At 41.5% G+C, this 17,069-nt stretch overlaps 1 protein-coding gene across 1 annotated transcript in view; it reads left to right on the plus strand.

Moving 5' to 3' along the window:
- The window catches only part of arhgap15 (Rho GTPase activating protein 15), a 50,674-nt gene that overhangs the window by 18,659 nt on the left and 14,946 nt on the right, over window positions 1-17,069 (plus strand). The window contains exons 6-11 of the mRNA XM_084179889.1: window positions 5,410-5,508; window positions 5,817-5,979; window positions 7,153-7,284; window positions 9,041-9,139; window positions 12,554-12,631; window positions 14,547-14,681. Of these exons, the coding sequence (XP_084036015.1) occupies window positions 5,410-5,508; window positions 5,817-5,979; window positions 7,153-7,284; window positions 9,041-9,139; window positions 12,554-12,631; window positions 14,547-14,681 (706 nt within the window). The remainder of the gene's footprint in view (window positions 1-5,409; window positions 5,509-5,816; window positions 5,980-7,152; window positions 7,285-9,040; window positions 9,140-12,553; window positions 12,632-14,546; window positions 14,682-17,069) is intronic.

Consider the following 17,069-nt stretch of genomic DNA (forward strand, 5'->3'; position numbering starts at 1 on the left):
AAACACCGGATTTTCTGTGTTTAATTTTTTTGGTCATGTTTATTAATTATATTAATAACATTCCACCCATGGTCATTTGACTGCAGGAAAGGGCTACACCAAAAAAGAAGCTCCTAACTTCCATAGTGTTGATGACAGTGGGCATCGGCCAACAACTAGTAGCTTAGTTGATCCAAAATACAGTCTATACTAGAATGTTAATGGAAAAGTTAGTTGGACCAAAATAGCAACATCCAGATCAATGAATGAATAATACCACATTTTGTTTGATTTTGAATAATCACATTTTATATAATGATCATATCCTTCTTTGCAGTTCCATTTCATTCTCCTCTGCTATTCCTTCATCCACCTCCCTCTAGTCCTCTTGTCATGTCTTGTCCTTCTGGCTGGAGGGTAGAGACTGCACCACTAAGACATGCACCATATTGTAGCGATGCATGTCTCCGTGGTGTCAGAGCTGCGGGAGTCTGGAGCTCTTTAACAGTGTTATCACAACTGGCGTTTCACACTGTACCTCACGGCCATGCACACGGATTGATATACTTCGGAGTGACTTTGTGATAAGTGTTATGGCTAATTGGCCCAGGAGGATGGCAAAATCTTAGGGCTTCAAATTAGGTCGTAAGATTACTGTATATCATTCTATTCACATAATGGTAATGTGTTTTGTTTGTTATGAGAGGAAGGCCTGTCCGTTTGTCACTCTGTGGTCTGGTAGAGTACCATCATACTTTGTATTTTTAAAGGTATGGATAGCACATTACTCCCATCTCAGAATAAGAGTAGTTACAGCTCCACTTTGTTACCAAGTTATTACACATTTATTCTAAGCTGTGAAGTAAAGTGGCACTGTGATTTTTATATCTTGTCTCTTGATTTTTATTCATCCATGAAACATTTTCTCCACAAACCATGTAAAAAACAAAAAAAGACAATGAGAGCGTTTGAAAGATTCATCCCTGTAACCCTTAAACACAGATACTTTATGACAACAGAGTCACAAGGCAGCTGGCAACAGTTCCAGATTAACACAGAATGTCACCTTGTGAAACACTAGCCGTCATCTAAGGCCTGACCCCTACAAGACATAGTCAGGTTCCCCATGTCATTCCCCTCAGCTGGTCCTTTCTCGCACGCACAAATACCCCCCCACCCCCCACCCCCTCCAATTGTTTATAAAATGGTTTTATCTTGTGTATTTCATTCCGTCACTGGAACACAGTGTTCTTATTCAAAGGAGGGAAACAAGTGGAAAACCATAGTAGTTTGTTCAATTGCATCAGCATTGCGTTACGTTGATTGCGGTGTTGTAAGTTACCTTCGTAATGCTCACTCTGAAGTGGGTCTCTGGAGACTTGAGATGAGGACTTAATCCGTTAAAATGACAGTCTCTCTCTGGTAGTCCCAGAGCGTAGAAAAGGTATTTGTGGTGTGGCCCTTCCTCCTCAAAGCTGCTTACATTGAAGTGGGCATTAATTTGGTTCTTCAGAGAAACAGTGAAAGTATATAGTATGTTAATCGCCAGTACGGTGGAAGGATTTAAACCCCCAACAGCAGATTGCCTTGGAGATTACAACTTAGAAATGAACTTCAGTTAAACCACATGACTTAATTCTAGCCAGACATGCATCACACAGTATTAAATGTTATACCTTTCTTATGTGGAGAAATGTGAGCCACCAAGATTGAGCATCTGGGATGAGTTCACGTCATGGAGCAAAGAGAAGAGAAGTGAGCAATTTGTGGGTTATGAATTGTGGAGATTGATTAAATGTTCAGCAAATGATGGAAAATCCTTATGACAACTGTCACCTTGGCCTAAGATAACTCAGCAGTACATTGCAGCATTAACATTCTGCTCAGGTCAGACCTAAATAAAAAGCAACCAACACTTAGATACTCTTTTATTTCCACTGTTATTCTAAGAACTTTTCTTTCTGTGATTATCATCGCAGTTTTGACACATCTACAGATATTTTGTTGCAAATTGGAAATAATTAACTTGGCAAAGTAGAATGCTTCAAAGTTGCATTGTTCCTTTATGAAGAACCACAATTAATGTTTAATTTAAGAGCCAAATGCAAATGTAAAGGCACAAATGGCACTCTCCTCTCTGCTCCGCTGTGCATATTTAAATATTAATGTCTCCAGTCAAAATAAAGCCCAGAAATTCAACACCCTCTTTATTAAGAAATGTGATGAAAAAAATAGATTTATTTCATATTCTTTTTCATTTCTAAAAGCAAAACACTACTTTGCACTGGTTACTGTAACTGCATTTCACTTCTTAAAAATACACATACAACTTTTGACTTTTGTTTTTGTATAGTGGCAATGAGCTCAATATATATCCCTGAATAGAAGTCAAGTCATCCACTTTATATGCAGTCATTTTACAATGCATTTCCATTACATTGTCAAAGCTGATTATCTCCTATAATACCTCACATTTCATAACAGTCATCTATGAATTACCAACTATTAGTCTGTTGGTTATAAAGAGCATTGTTAATCAGCGGGTATAAACAATTTAATTACATTTTTATTTTCCATACTCCTTCTTTATTAAAGTTTGCCTATTGTTTTGTTTGACTGTGGAGACCTGGAGTGTTTCATTAGCCTGCACCTCCTACATTGTCTGTAGTGTTCCATTTAGACTATAGCTAGCATGTTGATATCAGGGGCCTTTGGGGGATCTATCTGCTTTCATATACATTAGCATCTCCAGCAAACATTTGCCTGAGAATAAAATGACCATGCTAATTAAAATCACCAACTCTTAGTTCAAGAGGCCTGTGCACGTTAGGATTAATATCAAGACATATTAAGGAGTTTGCGTCGTCCCAACGAACCTACAGCTCAATATGAGCCTGATGACACGAGAGGCGATGCCCTACACACTGTACCTTTGTGCTGGCTCAGATTAGGACAGTTGACATGTGAACATGGAGACTGGGTAGGGCAATATTTAGTTGAAGGAGCTTATCTCAATTTTTCATTAACAGAATGAATAGACACGGAGCATCCGCTGTCATGTCTCTGCGCTGCTTCAGATAATCTTAAATGCATCTTTGACCATGCAGCTCCTAAAAAAATATGTTTGATATATTTTTTAAGCAGTCTGCTCTCCTTTTTTGATTAAACTTCAGAGGGAAGAGTCTGCCTTATCAGGAAGTCAGATAGGCTTTGGTGTAAGCCAGACATTTCAATAGGGTTCTGTTTCCAAGATGACAGGAGAAGAAAAAGGACGTAATGTTCAGGATGCATTTCTGTATGAGGATCCCACGGACTACATGTTAAATCCTGAGTCTTAAACCCCAAAATGAAGAGGATTGTAGGCTAGCTTCACCATGATATGGACACATTGGATTTCAACAGAGATTCCAAGTTGCAGGGACCAGTTAACAGTCACTAATATTGGTTTCCTCTTTCAAGGCCTAGGATTTTAGGCCTATGATTTGAAGTTGACATCCAGGCATATAACATCTGTGCAAATCTCCCATTGATATTAATAATTTATGTGAAAGGTTGCTTTAATCATTCTTCAAATCAACTCATACTATGATTCTAGAGCTCTGACATACTGGTGTAAATCATTTCTGCCAAATTATACAGTTATGAGGGGTTGTGAATGGCAAAATTAAACATAAATGCATACAGTCATCCAGGTTGAAGGTAGCTAGCTCAGTCCCCTGTGGGAATAGATAGGGAGCTCAGTGTGTCCACCATCTAACATTTATAAGAGGAACAGACTGTAGCTAATGCAAAATTCATGCAAATACATCTAACTGAGGTTATAAAACAACCTATCCAAGTCCATTATGATCCAGTTAATCAGAGGTGATACAAACGCAATCGATCTGTGTTGTTATTTATAGGATATACAGTACTGTACATGGTAATGGTTGAACCTTTTTTTACGCAGGTTCTTGTATGCATTTTTATGTTTCGCGTATCTGATTACACATACTTTATGTTAGAGAACAGAAAATAGATCCTCAGAGCCCAAGGTTTTTGTGTTTGTGTTTGTGATTGTTTTGAGAGAACTTTCAGATTCACCAGTGAGCCTCCCCGTAACCTGTCCCCCACATTGCAGCGTGATTGCAGAGCCTTTTACTGACACGTCCTGGGGCAGCCTCCAGGAAAAACCATGTTCCAGAGCAAACATGCTTGTTCAGATGCTTGTAACCCAAGAAAAGAAGGATGGTAAACTCACTCTGACAAGGATTGCGCCCGTAACCATTCTCTGCTTTATCTGGCATCACAAAAGCATGCTGCTTAACTGCTCCTGACACTTTGTAAGGAAGTCACAAAAATCAGCTCCACAATAGTCCCAAACTTTGAAGGTCCATGTAGGGTAACCATGATTGCATGAGTTGAGTATTGGGACGGCAAGATGTGAGATGCTCCTCCCCAAGGCCACGAGTGACTTTGCAGGCATGGTGGTTGATAAAATATGAAATTTCCTACTCAGAATTTGTTAAAAGGTTTTGTGTGACAAAAATAATTATAGTCTGGTCTGGCTTTTCATGCTGGACTAAAGAGATATTAATACAAGGAGGGGAAAAGGTTACTCTCATCCCAAACTCCATATGGTAAAAACACTTCCTCTAAGTAATTATCACGTAGATGAATGATGAACAATTGTCAACATTTTAACTAATTTAGGAAGATAACTGCGAAGATAAGTTTCTTCATTATGTATGGTATGAAATACCATTTAATCTCCTTTGATATTATTTTTATCATTTCCATCACAAAACATGAGCAAAATGTAATCAGCTGTAATTTCAACCACACTTGACAATGCTGACCTTGATGTCATGGTTTCTCAAATACTTTTACTAACAGTACAGTTATTCCGTTTGACGGTGCCAAATGCTGTTACGACACTGTTGCAGAGATGCAGAACAGGCCCGATATTAAGATGACAAGTATCACACTAATTATGTTTTCCCCTCTGAGAATACAGTCTGCATTTGTCTCGTCTTTTGGAACACACACACACACACACACACACACACACACACACACACACACACACACACACACACACACACACACACACACACACACCCTGCACAACGTGAGCTTCTTGTCAAACACAGAGAGCACACATATATTAACAGGCACATTGCTGATAAGACTCAACAGACCAAGGGAATGAGTGTCAAGTGCAAGGTCTGCTGATGCTGGAGTGAGCACTGTCTTACAAACTCATGTGGATCAGTGGGTGTCATTAAAATGATATTAACATGTAAATACTTATTGTTAGTTTAGGGTGTTATGAATTTGAACCTTTGCTATTCAGTTTGCATTATGCTCCGCTTCATGGGAATGCATTAGGTAAAGACCTGTTTATTGTTGTACCTTTATTGAGGTCAATTTGAACATTCTCTGTTCCAGATAACAACCAGCTCTGGCAGTGAGTTCCTTCTCCAGGCTGACAATTACCCCACAATATGTAAATGGCATGATGCTATTAAAAGCACAGCTGACAACTTGGTAAGCAGTTTCCTGTTTCTTACAGATGGTGTATCTGAAGTTCAACATTTCTGAAGTGTTTATGATTTTGGATATTGAAATTATGACTAAATCATTCAGAATATAGCTTAGTCATAACATGCTTCTCAAAATGAAAGTAAGACAATTCCATAAATCATTGACTATTTATCAGGTCAAACGTATGATTTTATGTTCCACATAGTGCAGAAAATTGCATAGACCTGCTTTACTTAATAATGAGTGATAATAATGAGTTACTGTATGCAACCAGTAACCTTTGAAAGGTTGTAACCTCCTTTCTGTTGTAGTCTAAGGGAGCTGGAGGACAGGCCTCTGGCAAGCCTGGCATACAGAACGCAAACAGCACAGAGTACCTACCCAGACATGGGTTGCCTAGCAAGACACTGTCACTGCCAAGACCTGCACCTGATTCCCCCTGCACAAAGGAACCTGAACACAGACGCTCACTCAGTAAGTTGTCTCCAACGACTATAGTTCTACTACAGTTGCTTATCAAAACAGTTATTGACGTGTTAGTACAAGCTTGAACTCAGAGGTATGCTGATTAAAAGTTTTCTATTATCTGTGCTTCTGTAGGCATTTAATTGCTCAAAACATAACTTTTCTAGGGAAATGGTTGCTCTCACATTTGCATAATGTATGTGTGCTCATTTCCCTTACCCACCAACGTGATAAGGCCTGACAGCTTTCCTGATTTTTAGTGGCACTTTTTGTGTTTTATTTTTTATATGCCCAAAATGTGTGTGGTGACTGTTGATTTCAATTATGGCTCTTGTAGGAACATGACACAAGAACATGCTAATTAACATTATGTCATCATATGTCAAGTAGCAATTATGTTAATCCCTGTCAACGGTTCAAATCAATCTCGTCACCTTAAGCGCTGCGAGACTAATATATTGATGTTGGATGATCATATTAAAATCTCTAATTAGGGGCCAGGGACATAGAGGCCAAGATCCAGTCTCTTATTGTTATCTTGAGCTGCTTAAACCTTTGATTCTGGCTATGTTCATGTCAATTTATGGCCATGAAAAAGACAGTCCTTTACACAAACTGGAGAGCATCACGGTTAGCTTGTTTTCCACTGTAGGTCCTACTGTATGTTTTCAGAAAATTATATACAATTACCTGACAACAATATTATTTGCTTTGCACCTCTGTGTAACCCAACTGTAATATAAGAAATATATCCAACTTGTTTCTTGGATGGCAAAGCTAGTTCGTAGACAAAATAGGTCATTTGATTCATTTGGGAGGAGCAGTGTTTTTATTAGAATGACAAGCAGGACCCGGACTTTCAAAAACTGCAGGGAATTCCTCTAGACATGGAGAAGTTCAATTGGAATGAATAATAGAAAAGGACAGCCATGGGAGAGACTCCTGGAAAGATGCCTAATTAATAAATAACAGTGGGACTCTAACGAGAGAGAGAGAGGGGAACAGCGAGGGTCAGGTAGAGAGATGAGGGGAACCATGATATCCACCTCCACTTTGCTGGTTGAACATTGTAAAGGCATATAGACCTACTGAGCCTTTCTAAAGACACATTTAAACACCTTAGCTTTCCCTTTCACTTGTTGCCATTTAACCGTGTGTCTCTGTCTTTGTGTTCCTGACAAGTTTTCAAGTCTTCCAAGCTCAACTACAGCATGTCGGACAGTGCTGATAAGAATGGAGTGAAGAACAGACTCAAAAAGTTCATATCAAGACGGCCCTCTATGAAGACTCTACAGGAGAAAGGCATCATCAAAGGTATCAGAGTATTCTGTTGTAAATATACCAGTATAAGTGTATTATTTTCCACCACACCTCACATGTTGTGAAGAACACAAATCTTTCAAAATGTGTTCTACATGTTGTCATCTTTTTCTATTAGGACAGCGCTTAAAAAAAAAAAAAAAGAGAGTTAACTGTGTCTGTATATTCCCAGATGTCACAATTTATTTTCTAATTGATTGTAAATATAGAATAACTAGTGATGATAATGAGTTATTATACTGATTTGAAAAGGTCTCGCCATGTTTATTAGGAGTCACAGAACAACAGTGATTGATCAAATTAAACCGAATGCATTTTACTTGAACAAACCATGCCAATCCAACCGGCAACCACAGAATCCATTCCTCTAAGGGGGAACTAATTTATTGAGCTCACGGTTGAAGGAAAATACACCATTAAAGGGCATATTTAAGCACATTTGCAATCCTTAGAAGAAGGTAACGGTATTTGGAATTTCCCCCAGCTTCAAGGAGACCCTTTAATGTTGTGTCCACGGGACAAACGCTAGATCAAAGGGAGAGGACGTTATTGACGGAATAAATGAAATACTTCTGGATTAAGGAGTGGGGCAGGTGGCCTCCAGACTGTCCTATTTGGCAAGGCTGGTGGGCAAGCCACTTCAGAGAGTGTGCTTCCTCAAATCAGGTCCCTCTTCCTCCCCCCTCTTTCCTATCGTACTTCAGAATGCAAATTAAATCCATGCGACGCGAGGGTTATTTGAATTCCTTTAGGAGGGGTAATTTTGCTCCATTTCTCTGCCCCCCTTCCCCTCTCCTCGTCTTTTCTCTTGCTTATCTGCCGAGCGCTGGGAAGTGCATTTTGTATGCAAAGGTGCCGTGCTCGCAGTCATTTATGTATTTGGTGCACCCTCCCCTCCAGTGTATAAACAAGAGAGGGCAATCTTTGATGTTGCACAGTGCTAGAGAGACAGCACTGTTCGAGAGTCCCGATACTGTAACATAAGCCAGTTGATGAGTGAGAAAGTGTACCTCTGTGCAGTCAGTTTGAATTCCAGTCTATGATTGATGAGGTATGCTTTGCTAACCCTAGCTTTTGCAAGCCCTATAGGGTGTCTACTAGAGATGAACTGACCGGAGTTAGTGACCACAGAAGCCTGAGTTTATTGCCAGGAAGAACAGGTTAAATGAGGGACGCCTCAGCATATTTAAATGGACAAAAGCAGAGTAATGAAGCAATGGGAATGTTCATATAAGGCAAGAAAATGTGGCCCCCCTCTCCCTCTGATTGTAGCAAAGCGGCCTGGGAGACTCAGGGTTCATGGGAAAAAATGTTAGCGATAAAATGCTAAGTGTGTGATTAAACATTAGATTGTTTATCCTTTACCAATGTGGCCGTGGAATCCATGTAGCCTACTGTTAGTAGCGCCACCAGAGGAGAGCAGGGCAGTAGGAGTCAAGAGCGATGAGTGTTACTACTCATGCTATGAGATAATTACCTATCCCTCCACATAATGATGATGATGATCAATGGACAGTATTAATGAGATTGTGTGAATGGAAATGACTTATTAAACAGACCTTTTACCGTTCCACCAAGTTGAGATCTGAAAACAGACATTTCAGCACATTCCACGTTTGAGGACTTTTGATGCAATTAAATGCAATAGATGATGATGACTGCTAATTTCTATATTTTTACACGGTCTCTTATTCAGTAGTTCTGGGAAATGGATTTTTTTACTGAACAAATCAAGTCTTTTTCCTCACAGATCGAGTGTTTGGGTGTCACTTGTTGGCACTTTGCGAGCGGGAAGGGACCACTGTGCCAAAGTTCGTCAGGCAGTGTGTGGAGGCCGTTGAAAAAAGAGGTATGCACTTTTCCTAAAATTGTTTTATTTAATTAATACTTTGTTTATGGGAAATAAACCAACAATGGATAAGATGTGTGTGGGAAATAATTTAAGTATGGACTGTCTTATCCTCCTCCTGTATTGGGGAGTTTGACCCTTCTCCACACCCTGACCCTGTCGAGTCAGCCTGTCCACCCCAGTGATGCTTCATCTCACACAGTTACAGTAGCTGCTTCAGCGTTTCACCACTGTTTACACTTCCCCTCTGTTTTGACATTTGAGAGTGAATATAAAAAGACCAATAGTTGAGAGTGCCTGTTTTATAAGACGTGTATCCCGGTCATTGACTTGTAGTGTTCTCACACAATGTGTGTGATCAGTAGTTTCCCAGGCTCTGTCACATAGCTGGCCAGGCAAAGGGGCTGAACCCTGAGGAAAATGCTCCTCAGCATCCCAAATCACTCACTCCTGGTCCCCGTCCAATTCCGAGTCCACTTCAGACTGTTTATAACGCGCTGAAATTGAGAGTGAATTATGTGTTTGTGTAATGGGTCCCGTTTGTGGTTTTGGCTGAACATTTGTTCAGGACTATTAGTTATCTGGGGGTAAAATTGCTGTGGCCCGATAAACACGCTGAGATAATAATAATGATTAAGAACGTCTTTTAACTGTAATGATTATGATCTAAAGGTCTGTTGCATTTCTTGATACATGATGGACTTTAGTGTGTTAGAAAATAAACCTTTCGACACGCACGCACTCACTCACACACACACACGCACACACACACACACACACACACGCACGCACACACTCACTCACTCACTCACTCACTCACTCACTCACTCACTCACTCACTCGCACACATACACACACACACACACACAAACGCACACACTCACTCACTCACTCACTCACTCACTCGCACACACGCACACACATTCCCACACACATGCACCCGCACACACACACACACACACACACACACACACACACACAAACAACATTTGGGAGGCCATTGGCTGGGCTCTGGACACAGCAGGGAAAGAACAAACAAACAACTTCTGACTGCTTTCTATGTAAACAAAGGGCCAAACACTGGGGTGAAATTCCTCTGGACATCTTAACACTTGAGCAGAAGAAAATAGCCAGGACGTTATACAAGAATGCCTTGCAAAGAATGAAATGTACGTCTTCTTTACTTTAAAAATCAACCATATCCTCAAGTTACCCCACCAGTGACAGTGGTACAGGACATAGCGTGCCACTGTCAACTGCTCGGGAATGTGGACGGACATTCATTAGAGCAATTGATAGAAAGGGCCAGAGGAAAGTGTCGCCCCAGCTACCTCTATGCAGCGGCAGTGTTAGTTTGCACTGACAACAGTGTGACTCAAATATTTAGCATTACAATCTGTAGCCTAGCCTGTGTTTCAACTTTTAAGCCTCCAGCCTTGTGTATTTAAATGCTGGTCACTTTTTAATTTATTGTTAGAGTATGGACAATGAAAGCATGACAATCTGTCAAAGGCTGTTGAGTTGGTTTGGCAGGCTGGTCTCCTGTACTTGGATGCAAAACCAAATGGAAGTCAGACTCTATAATCAAAGTCACACTCAAAATGTTACAGTGAAATAGAGCCATATGTTGTCCAAGTCCAAGCCACTATCTAGGCAAGATGTCAACTATCCATTCCACTGCAATGAATGTAAACTTTGTCTATCGAAAAACCCAGGAATTGTATCTAAATTGGTCATTTTTGGTCATATACAGTGGGGGAAAAAAGTATTTAGTCAGACACCAATTGTGCAAGTTCTCCCACTTAAAAAGATGAGAGAGGCCTGAAATTTTCATCATAGGTACACGTCAACTATGATAGACAAAATGAGAAAAATAAATCCAGAAAATCACATTGTAGGATTTTTTATGAATTTATTTGCAAATTATGGTGGAAAATAAGTATTTGGTCAATAACAGAAGTTTCTCAATACTTTGTTATATACTCTTTGTTGGCAATGACACAGGTCAAACGTTTTCTGTAAGTCTTCACAAGGTTTTCACACACTGTTGCTGGTATTTTGGCCCATTCCTCCATGCAGATCTCCTCTAAAGCAGTGATGTTTTGGGGTTGTCGCTGGGCAACACGGACTTTCAACTCCCGCCAAAGATTTTCTATGGGGTTGAGATCTGGAGACTGGCTAGGCCACTCCAGGACCTTGAAATGCTTCTTACGAAGCCACTCCTTCGTTGCCCGGGCAGTGTGTTTGGGATCATTGTCATGCTGAAAGACCCAGCCACGTTTCATCTTCAATGCCCTTGCTGATGGAAGGAGGTTTTCACTCAAAATCTCACGATACATGGCCCCATTCATTCTTTCCTTTACACGGATCAGTCATCCTGGTCCCTTTGCAGAAAAACAGCCCCAAAGCATGATGTTTCCACCCCCATGCTTCACAGTAGGTATGGTGTTCTTTGGATGCAACTCAGCATTCTTTGTCCTCCAAACACGACGAGTTGAGTTTTTACCAAAAAGTTATATTTTGGTTTCATCTGACCATATGACATTCTCCCAATCCTCTTCTGGATCATCCAAATGCAGTCTAGCAAACTTCAGACGGGCCTGGACATGTACTGGCTTAAGCAGGGGGACACGTCTGGCACTGCAGGATTTGTGTCCCTGGCGGCGTAGTGTGTTACTGATGGTAGGCTTTGTTACTTTGGTCCCAGCTCTCTGCAGGTCATTCACTAGGTCCCCCCGTGTGGTTCTGGGATTTTTGCTCACCGTTCTTGTGATCATTTTGACCCCACGGGGTGAGATCTTGCGTGGAGCCCCAGATCGAGGGAGATTATCAGTATGTCTTCCATTTCCTAATAATTGCTCCCACAGTTGATTTCTTCAAACCAAGCTGCTTACCTATTGCAGATTCAGTCTTCCCAGCCTGGTGCAGGTCTACAATTTTGTTTCTGGTGTCCTTTGACAGCTCTTTGGTCTTGGCCATAGTGGAGTTTGGAGTGTGACTGTTTGAGGTTGTGGACAGGTGTCTTTTATACTGATAACAAGTTCAAACAGGTGCCATTAATACAGGTAACGAGTGGAGGACAGAGGAGCCTCTTAAAGAAGAAGTTACAGGTCTGTGAGAGCCAGAAATCTTGCTTGTTTTTAGGTGACCAAATACTTATTTTCCACCATAATTTGCAAATAAATTCATAAAAAATCCTACAATGTGATTTTCTGGATTTTTTTTCTCTCAATTTGTCTGTCATAGTTGACGTGTACCTATGATGAAAATTACAGGCCTCTCTCATCTTTTTAAGTGAGAGAACTTGCACAATTGGTGGCTGACTAAATACTTTTTTTCCCCCACTGTAAGTCCAAATCAAAACGTAGTCTTGTCAAATCTGCTTGTGTATAATGTCTAACTTGTATCCACCAGGTTTAGAGGCTGATGGCATCTACAGAGTGAGTGGTAATCTTGCCACCATCCAGAAGTTACGATTCTTGGTTGACCAAGGTATGTTCTGTTGTTTAATTCACTTGTGATTGACTGTATGTTATAGTGTTTGTTATACAGCCACATATCCAGTAAACTAATATAGTTAGAGTTATGGATTAACAGTAGTTGACTTCATACAGTTCATACAGTTCATACAGTTCATACAGTGTGTTCTGTTGAAATCATGGATGATTCTGAGTAATTACTGAGTAATTCTACTTTACAGCTTAATTATGAATAACTGTAGAGACCTTCTCTTGATGGTGAATGAGTAACTGATCACAAGGCATTCTTTGGCAAATAAAAAATTATTGATGAATACCTTAAGAATGGGGTCTTTCAGAGTAAAAGCAAGGATGATAAAGCATCCCTCATGAGACTTCAAGTCAGATCTGTGTCTCCAGTGAAACACGTCTACGTACTTCATCTGAATTATCCAATGTTTCCTGTAAGGGACTCCTGGGGGATTTCTCCAGCAAACCAACAAGATAACGTTTGTTGTTGTCCTGGCTCTGAGAATAAAGAATACACTGGTTGACCTTTAGCCTAATTTATCATTCTGGAATGTATTTTTCTGTCTTGAGGTAGCTAGCAACCTTCTTTATACACCATTATTTGTTACTGTGCCCTGCAGTCCTATAGATTAAAGAAGTGGTTTGTGATGCGGGACATTGAGGAGAGAGTGACATCATCAACATTTTGCACATTCCGAGCATTCTGACACAATGACACCATGTGTCTACATTCTGTCCCACACATTCCATTTATCCTGAATGTGCTCCCAACCCCCATAGTTATACAGAGCCAGTACAGTACAATCTCAAGTGAGAGTGGGTTGAAAACATTGACCATGTAGTAGGCTACTATGTCCTTCAGGACCATAGAACGCTGCAGGTTCAGTTTCCCTGAGTGGGTCTTTGTACCAGGACTCGGTACAAACAAGGAAACCGTGGGCTGATTAGCAATCAGCTCAGATGTGTCAAGTGCACACACTGGAGAGGCTGGCTAATTGAAAGTCTGGACTTTCTGCTAGGGAATACCTAAAACTGTCCAGAAAAAGAAAGAAATACCCACTCGCTTTATGTCATTATCTATGAGTCTGGCTCTCCAACACATTGCCTTTGTTTTTGGTTGACCAAAGAATGAAGGGAAGATCTAAGATCATCTTGACATGCCAAATACATTACTCTAATTTCAAAGCATGGATAAAATCTCTCTAAGATAATTATCTCTGTGAAAATGATTCTGAAGTTCCTATGACACTATATTCCTATGATCATGTAACAGGGTTGTCTGAAATGAACGATGGCTTATTTCCAGTTTCAACATACAGCATAATGTGACTTTGTGCTGTACCATTCCACTGTCTTCAGACCTCCAGGCCTGTCATCTTGGCTTTGCATCATCCTGCACCCCTCCTGTGGCATATTGAGCCTGGTGCCCCTGAATCACTTTGTCACCTGATGGCCTGTCTCTGTCACTACCAGGGGTTTTCTCTATTCTCAGCCCTATCAGAACTAACTGATTTCAGCAGAGGGTATCTGTCAGTCTAGAACAGAAACCCAATCCAACATATGTGGCTTCATCAGACCTCTGGGTAGCTGGGAGCCTGTTAGCAAGCGCCGCTGTTAGCAGGTAAACATTAGTATAGTAATTAGCCCTCGCTAATTCTCCCAATTAAAGCTGTGTTGTTCCCTCTCTATTCCCTCTCCTGTTCTTCTCTCTCTCTCTCTCTCTCTCTCTCTCTCTCTCTCTCTCTCTCTCTCTCTCTCTCTCTCTCTCTCTCTCTCTCTCTCTCTCTCTCTCTCTCTCTCTCTCTCTCTCTCTCTCTCTCTCACTGTTCCTGTTCCTTCTCTGTCTCCCCCCTCCCCCCTCTCTCTCCCCCCTCTTCCCCCCCTCTCTCTTGCCCCCTCTCTTCCTGGTGTTGTCCCAGAGGAGGAGTTTAACCTGGACGACAGCCAATGGGAGGACATCAACGTCGTCACCGGGGCACTCAAGATGTTTTTCCGGGAGCTGCCAGAGCCCCTGTTCCCCTTCCCATTATTTGAGCTGTTTGTGGAGGCCATCAGTGAGTATACAGCCTAGCTGTTTTTTGTGTGTTTTTTTTTGTCATCAGCACATCAGTTTTAGTGTCAGCATATTCAAGCATATTCGCAAAGCTTGCACTTGCAGTCAGGTTTCAGTCACCTTCATTTTGAGGTCAAGAAGAGTGAAAATTTGGAATGTAATGAAAATCTCCAGATTAATAATGGTTTGTGTCAGAACTGTGTAACGGTTGATATTCTACTAGTGAAATAGGCAGGCTAGCCTGGGTTTTTACATAGTAACACATGCATCAGGCCCTGTGGTGTGTTAGCATTAATCCTGTTTATACTGTACTCCATGTGCTTTTATTTGCCTCTAGAAACATTGTCCTCAAGGCAGCTCACTTAAACACTAAATGATTTTTCATTCAGAGAGGCTGAGAGAGAGAGAGAGAGAGAGAGAGAGAGAGAGAGAGAGAGAGAGAGAGAGAGAGAGAGAGAGAGAGAGAGAGAGAGAGAGAGAGAGAGAGAGAGAGAGAGAGAGAGAGAGAGAGAGAGAGAGAGAGAGAGAGAGAGAGAGAGAGAGAGAGAGAGAGAGAGAGAGAGAGAGAGAGAGAGAGAGAGAGAGAGAGAGAGAGAGAGAGAGAGAGAGAGACCACTGAGGATTGAGCTGTGGTACAGTATGCTAAGTTGATACTCCAATATCTGCTTAGCAACAGAGGTGAAATCAATAGACATCTTTCCACATGGTCACTTGGCACGTACAGTATGTATGGGCCCAGAGGAAAACAACATCAGAGTTAGAACTTTAAGTTGCATTTGGAGGCGGTGAATAAACTATTCGAACATTCGGATGGATCCACACAGTATGTGCAGGATATCATTCTGTGCTTCATGTACAATGTACTGTATCATTGACTCCACTTACACCAAGTGGTCTCAAAAAGGTAGCAGAATTATCTGCGTCTTTCTATCTGTCCAGTCAAAAGAGGTCGCTGTAGAACTGTGAGGTGGGTCACCTCTCTCTCTCACCCCTGAGATCCCCTGGTCGTAAGTGGGGGAATTCTACGGGCCAAAGGTCACGGCAGCCAGGGCTGGCAGTCCAGACAGAAGCTAACACCAGATCAGATCTGACACTGAGTCATGTGTCGTCGTACTTCCACTCTACTCCACCACACACACACACCCCTCCACACACACACACACACACCCCCAACCCACGACTCAATTAACCCCCATCATGCCAGTGTTCAGGCTCCCACCCTAGCTGCCGTCCTACTGACGCCAGAGTTAACCTTGTGTAAACAATACTACTAAAGGTTGTGCTCTTGTGTTGAAATGCTACCTGGTGCCTGTAACCCCACCTCAGGGTTGGAGTACAGGGGCCATCAGCCCTCTCCTGAGCTCCATGGATAAAACATAAGGAAATGACATTGAATAATGTGCTTTAATATGTGCTTTTTCTTCTACCCCTTATTTCTTTTTAATTTGTTCAATATGTGTCATTTGTACAAAAGTGCCTGCTGTTATCAATGCTGTCCCATCCCATCCCCAAATATTCTCTCAGAGACCCTAGAAGCCCCCGGAAACAGATTGCAAAAACAATCCCAAGGTGGTGTTATAATTTGGCAATAAATATTTACATGCTCCAGAATGTAGGCCAGAATCCCCTCTGGCGCTCAAGGTGGTTACATCCAGTTAATCAGATAAGTATGTGCACGGCTGATGAGTCTCAGACAGCGTTTAGACAACTAATTAGCAGTGTAGGAAGCCCTTCATAGCAGGAGGTGTAATTAGGATAACCTGCTACACCGTGCTCCACTGTAGAGATGAAACGACCAGGGGTGGAGTCACCACAGATTTGCCACTAAATGAATGTAGTTGTGCAACTAAATAGATGTATTAGCAACCATATGGTGACGTACACCATTCATTTACATTGCAAAGATACTGAAGAAAAGACTGTGAAGATTTAGCATCAGCACATGGCAATCACCTGCCCCACTTCATTTAAGACGAGCTGATTGAACTGTCCAGAACATGAGAGCAAGGCCTCATCTGCAGCCAACACATTATTAGTAGAGTTGTTTGACTTCGTGCCCCATTTAGGACCTTGAGACTGGGAGCGAGTCTCCTGCTGATGGAGATGATGGGTCGTCATCATTAGAGTCGCGTTTCCCGTGCTGGCTGGCCCTGTAATGGGGTTGCATTAGGGGGAGTTCCTATGGGTCCATGGCTTGTGTGGACGGGAGGTGAGCTGATTAGGCAGGTTTCAGTATACATCACCAGGTCTCTAATTGAAACCACTGTTCCAAGAGCCAACAGTGTTGCAGCTTACTGGAATCATGGGCAGTGTGTATGTGTTGTTAAGAATGGGCAGTGTCGTTACCAGAATCATGGGCCAAGAGCTTGGCTCCCATTGGACAAAGAGA

Source organism: Coregonus lavaretus (assembly GCF_964263955.1).
Source record: "Coregonus lavaretus genome assembly, chromosome: 16".
Lineage (NCBI taxonomy): Eukaryota > Metazoa > Chordata > Actinopteri > Salmoniformes > Salmonidae > Coregonus > Coregonus lavaretus.